Source organism: Chlamydotis macqueenii, chromosome 6, assembly GCF_036417535.1.
Source record: "Chlamydotis macqueenii isolate bChlMac1 chromosome 6, bChlMac1.mat, whole genome shotgun sequence".
Taxonomy (NCBI): Eukaryota; Metazoa; Chordata; class Aves; order Otidiformes; family Otididae; genus Chlamydotis; species Chlamydotis macqueenii.
Genome location: NC_141561.1, coordinates 29,331,359 through 29,346,117, shown reverse-complemented (window position 1 = coordinate 29,346,117; position 14,759 = coordinate 29,331,359). Strand labels below are relative to the sequence as shown.

The window sequence follows — 14,759 nt, the reverse complement described above, 5'->3', positions numbered from 1 at the left end:
AAAAGGAGGGCCCCTCTTGAGGGCTGGAGTTTCTCTTTGGTCAGGTTATTTGCTTGAGAGTCATTTTTGTCAGTCCTTGAGCAAACAAAGTGAATACCTGGGTTATGCACTCCTCAGGGTTTGAATACACATATATTGCATACCCTTCTCTCACTAATCAGCATGACACATTCCTTTGTTGGCAAACGGTTCCAAAACAAACACAATCAGTTCACTTAATTAGCGGGTCTGTGGGCTGTGCTTGGCAGGCTCTTTACATCCTGCTCAACAATACGGCGCAACAGTTTGCTGCCTTGAATGTAAGGGTGGGCTCACAAAGTCATAAGCTTTCTAATGCTATTTCCTTTCTGTGGCTTTTCTTGGGAGGTGGCAATTCTGCACAGAGCTTAATGAAAGCCGTGATTCAGTAGTTAAATAATTTCTTAGAAATGGTCTCATCCTTTTGCATGCCTCATCCAGTCAATTTGATTCCTCTGTCCCCTGTTTTCTTTTCTGTCTTACCCATATTTATATAACAGTTCATCAGAGTTCTTTCTGAATTTCACAATTTCGGCATCTTTTTGAAGGCCTTTAAGTCATGAGAACTGTATTTAAAGCCTCCTGAGTTAATTGCACGTTTGATGGAGCAGATAGTCAGCTAATGCAAACTCTCACAGCTCTGCTTTTGCTGGAACTCTGGCAAATTAAACAACCTGAGCACCTACCTCTTGTTTTATTTCTTGGACTAAATTTGCCCTGGGCTAATAAACATATAAAATTATCCTATTGTATCACTATTTTTATATTTACAAGTGTTGTGAAATGAATTTAAATATCCCTCACTATAAATTAGCTTGTTAGAGCTATCCTTACCCATTTGTTAGCAACCAGACACTGACGCTGAAGTTGTTCTGGTATTGCTTGTTCTTCATTAACATGTTGAAAAGTTTTTCTTTCCCCTAAAATTAAAAAAAAAAAACAAACACCAGAAGTGAAAGGAAAATGCCTTTGTAGTGGTACTGTTGTCCATAATATGTGGCCATATTTGTTTTATAACCTAGAACAAGTTTTAAATCTTAAGGAATACTGAGAAAAATACTATTGTAATGAGAATACAATTATTAATTAAAAATATAATTAAGCAATTATAATTATGGTTAAAATTATTATATGCTGCCCAGTTAATAAAGTTTTGGTCTTGCCTGTGTGTCAGCATCCTAGTGGCTGCTTTTACAGGCAATTTGTTGTGTTTTGCTAGTAAAGCTACTTGCTTGGTTAAGAACTATTTAGTCAATTCCTTGCCTTTTATGTGATGACTGTAGATGTATGTGAACCATGGAGAATTGTTCTTTTGTGTTCGTATTCATTTATCAAGGCTAAACTGTCTTCACTTTGCGAAGTTGATTTGTTCTGCAGATCAGTTAAGACATGTAGACCTTTTAAGATACAAACCAGAAGACCCAAGTTTAAAATAGAAGTGCCACAGAACAGGCTTGACTGTATCAGCTCGGATGCCTCTATAATCTTTGGCCGCCATCCTGATAAGACCTGTGAATGTGCTTAACTTTACACATAGGGAGAAGTCTTGCTAAAGGTTCTGAGGCTGTGCCTAGCTTCATAAAGTCTTTGCAAGATTACAGCTCGCTGTGTCACTGCAGCTCGAAATCAGCTTTGAGCACTTGGGAGAATGTTGAAGATAGTTATTAGATGGAGAGATTGAAAGATGTAGCATAGAGCATTTCCAGGAAATACCTTGGCACAGGTCAAAGGCATCGCTCAGAGTACACCAGTTTCCCTCTTGCTTTGATTAGTTTGTTTTATACTTGACAGCCTTTCCCCAAGCCCAGTTCCCCTGAGCTGTGCTAGTAGTTTAGTACCTAATTTTTGAAAGAACTTAGCTTATCGGATGTTGATAGTTGGTTCAAAGCACTCTGAAGTGATCTGCTCAGCACTTTCTTTAAAGAAAAGTAGGCACCTAAGTAGATGCTAAGTTCTCTTGATAATTTAATTTCACCCAAGTCTGTGAAAACTGGTCAATATCTTCTAGCCTGGATCATCTGATTTTTGTCTGTGCAGGATAGTGCAGTAATGTTATCTAGAATACATAAAAAGAAAGAGATAAAATAGACTAGCTTGTTCATCAAGCATTGTATTTTGGAACTGAGTTGGCTTTAGAGGTTGATTTTACCTGCCTCATGTCAGCGTGGTGTTAACTAGATGGTTTAGCATAAAGGCGGATATTTATTTCAAGTAGGAAGATCTCTGCAGCGCTGCCTTGTGCTCTTCCCCGCTAGCTGGACATGGCAGCCATCTCGCTTCCAGTTTCTATTTTGCAACTTCCCTGCTGTGCCATCTTCCTCGCTGTAGATATTTCCAGCTTGCCAGTCAAGACCTTTTAATTCTTCCTCCTTCCTCATGCAAATTCCCCTTTCAATATAGACTTCTGTGTCTTCCAAATATGGTTTCTTGTAGACTAGGCAACAGCTTTTCAATTACTTTTCAGCCCATGAAAGCCAACGTTGCCAACTCTAATTGCTCAAAAATTCTAAGATTATCTTAATAATGTTGGTTTTTGTGTACTTAACTTTGTTTTTTAAAATGTTAGGCTCCTTTTTTCCATCTTGGGTCCAGGTAGGTACGTCTTCAGCATTATGGCAGAGCTATGAAGTCCAGGTGCCTTTGCCTTTCTTCTATACTAAAAGCATAAATCCTGGCGTAATCACAGGATTTCCAGAATTGAGACTTACAGAAAAATGCAAAGTAGTAGGATCGTGCAGTCAAACTGTAATGATTGAGGGCCATATGTTAATATTACTGTTAGTACTATTGCCTGACTTTTTGCTTTTAGGTCTGAACCACCACTTTGTGAATACAGGTCATTAATAATAGGAGAGGTAGAGGGGCAAAGTCCAGTTCATGGCATGGCAGCTGGCAGAGGATATATGTCTGAGCAGTGTAAACACTTGAATCTCTCTGGCATCTCGGCCTTTCCAGTGGTTTGCAGGTAGTGGATCTACCATGTGCAGGCTTTTTTTTCCCTTTCCAAAGTAACTTAGCTCCACTGACTAAGGTGTAATCACATGAGTTTCAGATTAAATGTTTTAATATGGACTGTAGTATTCCTTTACTGATTTCTCATGAACTGCTGTATATACACCACATTACTTAGCTTGGGAACTTAGACAATTTGCAAAGCGTGGTACTGAGGTCAACAGTCAATCCTTAGTTCTCCTGCTGGATGCGAATATGGAAATACACATAGCTAAGTGTAGCATAAGTCCCTGCAGCCACAGCTCAGGGGTAGCTGAGGACGTGCTTCCCTCCTTAATCCGGAGCGACAGAGCTCTGTGAAGAGGGGTCTGGGAGCTGCAGGATCCCTTTGCTCCTCCTAGACCGTGCTGCCATGCTCCGGGTGCAGTAACTCAGACTGTATAGACAACTGTCACAGGAGGATAGCAGGCAGTTAAATCAAGCTGTTCTTGTTCAGCCCCAGCCTGTAACAAATTGTTCTGCGAGCACCCAAAACAAAGGCCTGCTCTGCAGTTTCTCTGGGTCTAGCAATGGAGGAGTTGACACTGAGGCTCCTTCCCACCAGTGGAGCACTGGTAGTTTTCTCTCCCCTCCAGTGAGCTGCCTGCTTTTCTCCTCATTTGTGAGGCTTTAATATCTCTGACCACTTTGCGCATCTGTTGAATGCCATTGACCTTGGCAGCGGGTGCTGGCATGGCAGGATGAGGGGCAAGAGATGGTGCAGACTTGGAGGCACCCAGTGACAATCCCTGGGCAGCCAAGCCAGGATAGGGGCTTACTCATTCCGCTTCTCCAGCAGCTCAGTCTAACCCACGCAGAGTGAAAGCGAGCAGACCCTGGTCTGGTGGTTTTCATGCACAGACGCTGGGTAGCATGTCATTTGGCCATCCTGGGGTGGCATTACTAGAGCAGCAGTGGCGGTGTTGATCGCAGACGCTGCATCAGGCTGTGTTTGGGCAGGTCCCTGTGGCTGTTCCAGGGGTATGAACTGCGGGCGCTCTGCTTGGTGAGTCCCATCGGTGCAGGCTGGCGGTCGCTCTGCACCCGTTGCTAGCTGCTGCTTATACCCAGCTCAGCCATCTGCCTTGGGTCCCCCAGCACACGAGCTGGACCCATGGTTGGCAGTTACAGTTATTCCCACTGTTTCTGTCCCCTCCGAGGCCGGCCAGGACCCAGCCATGCCAGTATAAATGAGGAGCATCTTCAAGCTCTGCTGGCGTATCAAGGGTAAACTCTGTCTGATGAGCAATTATATGGAAAAGAAAACTGTGATTATGCTTTGAATCACTGCTGACTCCCTGAACACTGTATTTAGAATTTCAGACATATAACAGTTTGAGGGTCTGGGTAGCGGGCTCTGCTCTGTTTTTGTTTAGCCTTTTTTTTTTTTTTTTTTCCCTCTTCACAGGCAAATTTTTCAAAAGCAAGTCTGAAGCATTAACAGTTCTTAAGTATGGTATTTTAAAAAAACCTCTGTATCTAGTAAAGAACATAAGTGTGTCATACAAGACATTATCTCAACAAGCTCCTTATAGGGACAAATCGATGTCATATTAGTGCCAGCTTTCTTCCGTTTCTTTACTATGTGGGCATCCCTCCCTAGGCAAGCTCCTTGCGTTGGTTCCTAGGCAACTGTAGTAATACTGCTGCACGTGTGTCAGGCATCGATTGCCTTTGGGGCTTTTTTTGTGTTGTAACTGAACACAGGCTAGTCTATTTTCTTTTACTTTGTGTTCTGCTAAAGTCTCTGAGAGTTCTGAAGGGCACGTCTGTGATATTCACAGCTGAGCAGTTCAGAAATACTTTCAGACAGGTACATGTGCGTCGTGTGAGATGGTGATCAGGCTGGGATCCCTAGGCAAGGCTTGCTTCAGCTACTCTGGTTTGCTGTTTGGGGTTTTCTAATAGCCGTGTTACAGGTGGCTTAGTATTTTGGATGGCTGATGAATGTATAGCTCCATCTGAAGAAAACATAGTGAACAACCCCATTGTATCTTGGTTTTACTCTGCATAGAGGGAAAGAAAAAAAAACTAAAAAGTTCTAGTCAGCGAAGGGTTCAGCCCTAAATCAAATCCCTACTGAAATTCCTTTCAAGGGGTTGCTCACTTGAGCAAATGTGTGCAAGGGTCTGGCACAGAGGAAGTGGCTTTTTAAAATGAAAGTTAATGTATAAAATTACAAGAGAAAGGATGGTGGGTGAATACAGCACTGCAGTGAGACAGAGGAGCTCTTTCGCCTTCTCAACTCTTCTGAGAGCTCCTCGCTGACCTTGAGCAAGTCAGTTCACCTCGTTTCCCTTTTGTGAGATAAGAATGGTGGTGTATCTGTCATCCACTGTTGAGTTCAGGGATGAACAGTGTAACCATGAGCTGCTTTGATTCCCCTCTTGGTGCTTGGAAGCTGGGCAGGTACAGCCCATGTGCATGGGACTGAAGCTGGAAACTGTCCTAATAAACCTTACTGGTCCCAGCAGCTTCATTCCAAAATGCTCATGCTGCTCAATCTATCAACCTGTAAGGTTCCTAGGAGGTAAATAAAACTGTCTTTCAGATGACATCCTGTGCCACCAGTTGATCATCCCTGGTTTATTTTGTCTGTTTAAGTTGGTAGGTCTTTGAGGCCTCTTTGTGTTGCACCTCCTTCTTTGGCACCTAAATAGTGGTGCAGTGCAGAGGGGAAATACACGTGTAATCAATTGGTTGTGCAGAATCTATAATTACTTGAGCCATAAGCCTGTGAAAGACACCTGGGAAGCATGAAAACAATTTGCTAGAATTCACAATTTGCCAAATGTTGATATGTATATGTTTCAAATGTCCAGACTTAATAGACGATACTTACATTGGCATTTCCTCAGCATGCAAGGAATTAATTTATGCTTTTAAAGTAGAAAGGCTTTTCTTTTGTAACTAGTAATGATGATAATAAGAACATTACAATGCCTGTCCGGCTGTAGAGAACTCTGCCCTTTCTCTCTTACACTTTTCAGTGCAATGGAAATTATTTAGAAGGTTGAGTATAGATTTAGTCTAGATATAAGGAAGAAATTTTTCATTATGAGGGTGGTAGAACACGAACAGGTTGCCCAGAGAGGTGGTGGATGCTCCATCCCTAGAAACATTCAAGGCCAGATTGGACTGGGCTCTGAGCAACCTGATCTGGTTGGAGATGTCCCTGCTCCTTGCAGGGGAGTTGGACTAGATGACCTTTGAAGGTCCCTTCCAACCCGAACTGTTCTATGATTCTATCAATAATTCTCTGCATTTTTGTTACTCTGATGTTCAAACAAGTAAAATGTCCTTAAAACATAAAACACCCCCTATAGTCTCAACAGAAATTTTATTGATCAGGAAAGAAAAAAAGAGAAAACACTGAAATAGAAAGGAACCTATTTCAGATGACTCCTTAAAAGACTGGAAGTCTGTGTGAAAACAACATGCAATGTTCGCCAGTTCTTCAGATAATGTTTGAAAAATAGCAAAGTGCTGTTAATGTGCAGTATCGAAATACCATTCATTAAAAGAAGAAAACATGAAAGGCCTGAATGGCTACAGGCTCATCAGCTTATTGTCAGTGGTGTATAGATGTCTCACAAAAGATACAGGGACTTCTTGGCCTCTATCCAAAGAAGAAGTCAGGATTCAGAAACAGTACCTGAACTGTGATTTAGCTATGACAACAACAAGGGTTAAGGGAAAGATATAACTCGGTGTAGTGAACTGTTATGTGAGCCTTTTATAGACTACAAAATGTATTTTTTCTACAGACAAATAAAAGTGTTTTAGAATACTGAGGCTTGAAAACAACAGTAAAGAGAAACTGTGAAACTCATGTGGCGATAAAATTAGATGCCAGGATTAAATAAGAATCAATCTATTTGTAACATTGTCAGAAGGAATATCATTTTCGTGGGGGTTTTAGTATCACTCACTTTTTCTCAGTGAGATTAGGAATGGTCAACCAGTTGACATTTCTGGAGTCATTTAAGACTGACCATATTTTATATGATGAAAAGCAAAGCTGTAGGTGGCTTGGGATATTATAGCTCCATCACTTTGAAGGGAGTAACTTACCATTTGCCTAAAGGCAGAGCAAGATTGCTCCCTGACCTTGGTGACTGAGTTTCTTTAGCAGCGAGGGGATGCTGGGAATACATCAGCCTTCACTGGAGAAGGCAGAAAATTCTGCCTTCAGAAAAAAAGGTCTTCAGAGCAGCAGTCAGGTGGCGGCACCAGAATGGACCAACAGTGGTCATGATGGCTTCCAGCACAGTGGACTGAGAGATGTGAGGCTGGCTCTTTGCACTGCCTCTGGTTAGTGCCTGACAGCATGGGGTCCTGGTCAGAGCTTGAGCTGTTGCACCAGCTCTAATAAGTTCTGAGCAATGTGAGAAAAGTTTGTTAATTTTTTCCACTGAGCTTATTTCTGAAAAATGAATTCATATTAATTTAAACACTGTCAATCTTTTTCTCTGCTGATGGCTTTTGGGGAGAGCAGATGTGCTGGCACCTCTCTTATCCTGCTCCATCCATTTCAGCAGCAATTTCTGATAAGTTTTGTCACCTCCGTGCGTATTGTGGAGAAATATTGAATGAGCGTAGGGAGTGGCAATGTGAGAGTACAAAATTACACTTCTCATCAATCATTACCCTCTAGCAACTTCCAGGGCACTGTAAATTGCTGACTAACAAGGGAGAATTAGCTTGATAAAATCACCATTAGTGTCAGTTCAGAATGATGTAAAGTAAAGACACTGCTGTCCTCTCTGTCTCTCCCTCATCCATTAGTGTGTCTGTGTGTGGAGATCCCAGTCCAGCAAAGCAGGTAAGCACATGCTTAATTGTAGGCAGATCAGTAATCACAAGGAAATCACTGGGATATGAGTCCTTAGCATGTGTTTATGTGCTTCACTGGATCAGGGCCGTAACACACACACTCTAAGCACAGAAATGATAAATATCTCTGTGTGAGCCAGTTTCTTGATTAAAAACCAGATTCAGACTCACTAGCTGCACTTAGAAATATGACAGTCAAGTTTTACTGTACTAGAGCATAGCAGTTAGTAGACATACGGCATTACACTTAGCCTCTTTAACCTTCCCTTTCTTACTTGTTATTTGAATTTTATCAGTTTATGCTAGGTAGAAGCATGCTCCTCTAAACCTCTACATAGCCTTCTCAAAGCTCTACACTTACTAAAATTTAGATCACATTTGGACCCATGCATGAAACTTAAAGTGCAGCCAGATCAGGAACAGTTTTTTAAACGTTAGGTGAGATGCAGATGCAGCTGATAATAGCTAACAGGTTGTATGGACTTCTCTCAGAACTGCCAGACTGCATACCAAATATTGCAATTTGCCTCATGGCTTCTCAGTGTTTGGGGTTTATTTGTTCATGTTTTTAATTTTTCTTCACAGTCTTGAAGGAAAGAACCTTATTTCTAAGGGAAAAAAAAACACAACAAAAAAGCTCAAAGCAAACAAACAAAAACACCCACTAAAGATAGAACAACGGACACTTGAGTTCTCATGTAATAATTTGATTACAATAACTGTGAAAAAAGGAAGAGTGCAAGGCATTTCAAGACTTCCCACAGAATCACCAGGGTGACCAGTGCCCCTCATTTGTATTTCAAAACTGCTCTAAAGTTTGATATTCTGTTGCTTTCATTAGTTGATTACCCAACTGGAATCTAAGACTTTGTACCTCTGACACTGTCATACTTTTCTTTTATTTCATTTGTTACAAAGCTGTAGTGACTTACGCATCACTACAGATAGTAACCTGCATTGAAAGGCTGAGAATGTCCATCTGTCTGGTTGTAGCCCTCTCCATGATCACCAGATGTTTCATTGCTCCACAGCCATCTGGAATTGGGGCTTCATTTGCTATGACATTACATCCATTGCCTCAGAGTGTCCCAAAAGTAATCCAGTCATCTTGTTTGTGCAGTTGATTTGTTTGAAGTCATGATATCACATCTGAGAACAGAATAGCACACCTTTGAATGCCAGAAGCTGAAATTCTGTTGATCTAGTCTGATCTTCCACAGAGCAGAAAATATCACCTCCCTCTGTTTCATTTTTCACTTTGTGGAATGACCTCTTCTCCTGCTGTTGAAGTGAACTGTACTTTTACTCTTTCCAGAACAGCTGACCACTGGAACTTCAATGAGGAAAATATCATATATTGACTGTTGCAAATGCTCAAGTATATCTTAATGGAAATGAATATTGTTACTCCTCAGTTACAAAGCAAAGCAGTAAACTTGTCTTTCATAAAACAAAATTGATGTCTATTCTGTGATAGACCTGAATGCTAGCTACGAAGAAGATAAGTATTAATCCTTCTAAAAATTTGTCTGTGAAGCAGAAGTGCTGGGACAGATTATCAGCAACTTCAAATGGATGCAAGTCAACTTATTTTAGTGGTCTTAAGTAGCTTTACACCAGTAGAGGTGTGGGCAAGCCAGCATCTTTTACAACTCCATTCTTTCTAAATATAGCACTCTGTGACCTACCAGAAGTGTTTGAAGGAATGTCTGCTGCCCACAATCCATGTGAAGTCCATTGCATGCTCTGGTCCTACTTTGTCATTCAGTTTTGACGCTAATTTGTGTTTGCAGGTGTGAAAGCTGTGGTGCTGTCTTCCACTCTGAGTGCAAAGTGAAGGCTGTACCATGCCCCAGGTGTGTGCGTAAAGAATTGCAGAAGAAGCAGAAATCCTTCTGGAGGCGACTGAATATGGACGAAAACTTCGAAGAGTCTTACAACATGTTTGAGTTGTCATATCAGAACACATGAGGTCCTTAAGGCAGTGGTCAGCCTGAAGAGAATCCCTTTCCCAGCTGCCAGCTCAAGCAATTTCTCAGCTTCGTCAGGCAGAAATATTTTTGCAAAATAGTATCTGACAACCTTCATCTGTGAAAAGCAGCTGGCAAAGTGTCTATAAAGCCTTGTTGGCTTTGAAGTACCAATGGCTAAACTGCATTTAGCGTTGAAGTCCAGTTGATAGCTCTCATACAAAATGTGGTTTACTTGAAATGCTTTAGGTCTAGCTAATTAAGCACCCAACTTTTTCTTTTCCACCTCTGGAGAAAACTTTTCCTCAAGGCAGAAAATATTTGCTACCATGACCACATTATTTTTTATGTTGTTGATTTAGAATTGATGAATAATCTGCTTATTTATGTGTATTATTTATTTATTATTAGCCTTCGCAGAGGTTCTGGTGAGGTGTTCCACAGAACCCAATAGGACAAGAATGATTTTAAACCCACCTGCTCCTTCTGATATGGACATGTGGTTCCATTTCCTCATGTTTCCAGAGACCTATTTTTAAAGGATCAGTGCATTTACATGTCGCTCCTCCCCGAGGAAAGAAAAGTATCTCACATCAAACATCAAACCTTATTCAGGGTGCTTGCAAACGTAAGACGCAGAATAATTCCTTCAGCTATGTTTATGTATTTATAACCACCCTAGCGAACTATTCCATACATAAATAAGCAGGGGACTTGCTACTGGTTTTGTTCAGACTGAGTACATCAGTCAAGCTCTGTCACTGAAGTCTGTTGAGTTTTACCCTGGTTATTCATCTATGTGAGGCCATGTCCTCATCTCCAGTAACGTGATGTTGATTCTGACCTCTTGCGAGTCTCATGTTTTAAGACATTTTAAGTGTTCACATTGTTTTTCTTTTTATTTCATTAAGTTTACTTTAAATGTTTCTCTATCCTGAACCTGTTAGATGGATAGTCAGGAAAGTGCTTTTGCCCACATTAGTTAGAAAATATCTCCAAAATTGTGAAATGCTGGTTTGCTGTGCTCATGTGCAGTTTGTGTCCTGTGTTCTCTGCAAACTCTAAAGGATTTTATACTTCTTCGTGGTGGAGAGTGAAGTTCCTCAAGGTATGATTCTGCTCCACAAGCCTGGAACACAGGGAAGTATTAAATGTGGCAAATTACATATATTGTGAAAGAGGAGTACATGATGGATTTAACTGGGGAGATGTGTGTCATCACTGGCAGTATATTTAAGGCATTGTGACTTCACCTCCAGTGAGCGCTTAGAGATCCTCCTCTCTCCAGTCCACATTTTTAACTCTTTCCACACCCTGCACTACTGTGTGTGTATTACATACGTATGAAAGCATTCACATATATATACGCACATGCATCTATATACAGAAAGCAAATACGGTTTCGGGAGAAAAAAGCCAGTCACATGCATGTGTATTTTTCCTCCTTTCTCACATAGGTTTGTGAAATTGCAGAATACTGATCTTTGCTTCCTATATATTCTGCAGGCTGTTGTATTCAAGGCAGAAAGCAATCTTGATAATTTAAGCACCTCGCTAATTGCTGAAGTATTTTAAATAAAAGAACAGGGTACATCATGCTTACATTAAAAGGTGGAATGCTACAATGAATTACCTTGTACTGGAGTATAAGTGGTTACTTTTCCAGCCTTCAGTTGAAGTAAGTAGCTGAATCTGAGCTTTCTCAAATTTGAGTCCGACTACTATATATATAGAAGCATGTTTATATCTGTATACATTAGACAACCAGTGCCTTTCTTTTCCAGAAGTCCTTCTGGCAGTGGGATTCTTTGGAAGGAAGTAAGGGGTTTTCTGTGTTCTTGGCAAGGTAGTGTAGGGATTCCCATATTTAATAAACCTGGTGAATCAAGCATCTTTGTCACTAAAATTAATACTTCCCCTACGCAGGGCTGTCTCTGTCTCAGCTCACTGTTCCTCGTGTGAAATGAGTTGCTTTCTGCTATCGTCCTTAAAGATACAATGTTCCTTGCAAGTCCATTCCTACGTGAAGAATTCCCTGCATGTTCACAAATGCAAACACTGGGGAAGTATTGTGGTATTAGTCATGCAAACAGGAATTGCAGTGGTGCTGGCTGAATAAACAGTACGCTCCCGTGTTTTTCAGTATGTGTCACTGCACCTAGTCCTGTGGCAAAGCCAGGAGCTCTGAAACTCTCAGAATCTGGCAGGTACTATTTTGAATTAGCTCTAGACATAATGGTGGGTCATTAAAGAAAAAAAGGTGGTGTTTTTCATATCATCATGCTTTGGTATTTAAGATACCTTATAGCACGGGTTCCTGTCCAGCTCCATTTAGAGAAGGCTGCTTGTGTGCAACATCAAAAACCCAATGGAGTCAACGACTCAAGGTTCAGACATTGCAAACTATTAGTTACTTTGACAGATGTCCTGATCTCCAAAGTACCAGTCATGTGAGTGGTTAGTTGAATTCTGGAATAACAACACAGACAGCTGCTCTGGGTTTCTACAGGTATTACGTAACAGGTTCTTTGCTAACTGAGATTTATGGGGGAAAAAAAAAAAGATTATCATGTCGACAAAACTGCTGGAATCAGTTGTGGGTCTGGAACCACTGCTGTTACTAACAGCAAAGAGCAGAAGCGTGTTGTTACGATATGTTAACAGCACCCAAAGCTTTATGTAAAAGGATACTGTACAATACAGATCAGATTAATTTCTTTAAAATCCAGTGTTGTTGTAAACAAGCCAGATGATAAAAGAGATGCACGTTCATTTCTGCCTTGGAAAAGTAATACAGCTTCTCACAGTAGCTATAGGAGCAGATTGTAATGTGGAAGATGCTTTCCTCTCAGGGATGCCTAGCTCCTATCCAAAAAAAAAAGTTATTTCATATGAACGGGTAAGATAAAGTGTTCTGTTGCTGCCTTTAGTGAGCATAATGGAAGGCTTGATCCAGCCCTCAGAAGGTGCCAATGCAGTAGGAACAAGCCCTGGTAATTTTTCAGAACTGCAAGGCAAAAGAATAAACTGAAACTACCAGTCACATTACTAACTCTGAAAAGACCCAACTCTAAAAGGACAATTTTCCTGCAAAAGCCGTCTGCTAGCAGGACACTCAGCCAGGGCTTCTGTAGGTGGTTTGGGTTTCAGGCAATGCTCTACCCTTGCGCGGTTGTCTCTGGTGTACTAACAGTGCTGCGTGCTGGTCCCCACTGCTGCTCTTTTCCCATTCTGCAGCTTGAAGCCTGCATGTGGCTCTGCTCTGCGGGCTTCTGGGTGGGCATCAGCTGGAAAAGTACCTGGGGTCTTTCCAGATTGCACAGCTGTCTCCTCCCTGACACACACAGGTGAATTTACGTATTGATACTTCTAGTCTCACCCTACTGTCACATGAAATAAATTTGAACAGTAGCATTTTGTTGTGAATCAAGAATAAAATGTGCTGTTTGTTTCCTTCACCTAGCAGGTGCTTTCCTAGCTGAGGGAGGAGGAATTGATCTGTACATCCACTTACTGCTTTTGCTTGTACAGAACTTGTAATCACTGTAGAAATAGGGTGCTTCACTGCAATGGATGATAGCCTGACCCTCTGCAACTACTTAGAAACTTCACATCTCAGTTGTTAGTCTGAGATTATTTGAATCTAGGACACTGTAGAGATCCTTATTCAAGTCACTCTTCCTCTTTACCCTGACCCTCTAGCTTTCCTTTAATGGAGAGAAGGACCTACCTAGGGGATACAAACCACACCTTTTTTTTTTTTTTTTTTTTTTTTTTTTTTTTGTATTATCAACCTATAAAATGAGAAATTTGGATCTTTTATGTAGAAAACTTTGTTTTTCTTTTTCTGTCTTAGGTGATGAAAAATGATGGGTTTGTGATGTGATTCAATATCCTGGCTGGCACATACTAATATGAGCTCACTGCTGGGATGATAGGAATTGGCAGTTGTGAGAGTTTCATAGATGAGTGAGAAGAAGGTACTTTTTGGTGAGGAACTTGAGTTTTTCACAGTACTCCACAGGCTCTGATGGCCCTGTTAGTAGTGAGTACCTCATTAGAGTACCTCTAGAGCTCCTCTTGTCAAGCCTTCTCTTAGTATCAGGATACTGTGTGTATTATAATGGATTGATGATAATGTCTTGAAAGACTTTAAAAAAGGAAAAAAAAAAAGCAGAGGGTGTCTGTTTACAATGAAATGGGGTAGCTGCGCAGTTGTATTTTGCTTTTTTCTGTAGCGACAGAAGCCACTGAGTTTCCTGGGCTTCCTAAGGTCATGGCCTGAATTGCAGCTGGCTGTTGATCTATATAAAAGAAATGTAATCGAATAATCATCATAATCTTCTCTTTTTTTTTTCTGCTGCGCAGCTGCAAGCCAGTCTCCTCCCTCTCTCTCACTGTCTCTGTCCCTGTCTTTGCTCACAGTGCTGAGCCTACGGCTGGACTTTGAGCTTCATAGCTCAGTGTTGCTTTTGAACCAGTCGAGTCTCATCATTCTCTCCTTCATAATTTGCCTTCCAATTTTCCCTTCCCAGTAGGAGTGCCTTACAGTACTGTATATTAGTGTCTATCTTCCTGTTTTGGATTTCCTGATTGAATCTACTGTTCGATTAACTGGTGGGCTTAAGCTGGAACTCTCCCCCCGCTGCACGTGTTCTTTTGCAGGGGCAGCTGAGTAAATCTGTGTGCTAGTTCTGCCCTCGTGAAATGAGCTCTACAGGCTGCGTATGCCAGCTCTGAAAACACCAAGCTGCATGGAAACCCCTCACTTTTGCTCAGTTTTGTGCCTTAAATTTTCAAAAGTGAATTTTGTCAGGAATGCTCTGCCATGATGCAATGTGCTTGGCATTGGAGCTCAAAACCCTTACTCATGGCAGTTTTCATCTTGCTAGGAGTGGTGACCATAAAATTTGTTTACTGTCTGTGCTTTGCGAGGGAAATACG

The 14,759-nt window shown here is 41.2% G+C and overlaps 1 protein-coding gene across 3 annotated transcripts in view; it reads left to right on the top strand.

Moving 5' to 3' along the window:
* Positions 1-11,703, top strand: part of PLEKHM3 (pleckstrin homology domain containing M3) — an 87,697-nt gene extending 75,994 nt beyond the window's left edge. For all 3 annotated transcript variants that reach the window (XM_086750765.1, XM_086750766.1, XM_086750767.1), the window contains one exon: positions 9,639-11,703. In XM_086750765.1, coding sequence (XP_086606891.1) covers positions 9,639-9,816 — 178 coding nt within the window. In that variant the 3' untranslated portion in view covers positions 9,817-11,703. The remainder of the gene's footprint in view (positions 1-9,638) is intronic.
* The last annotated feature ends 3,056 nt before the right edge of the window (positions 11,704-14,759 follow it).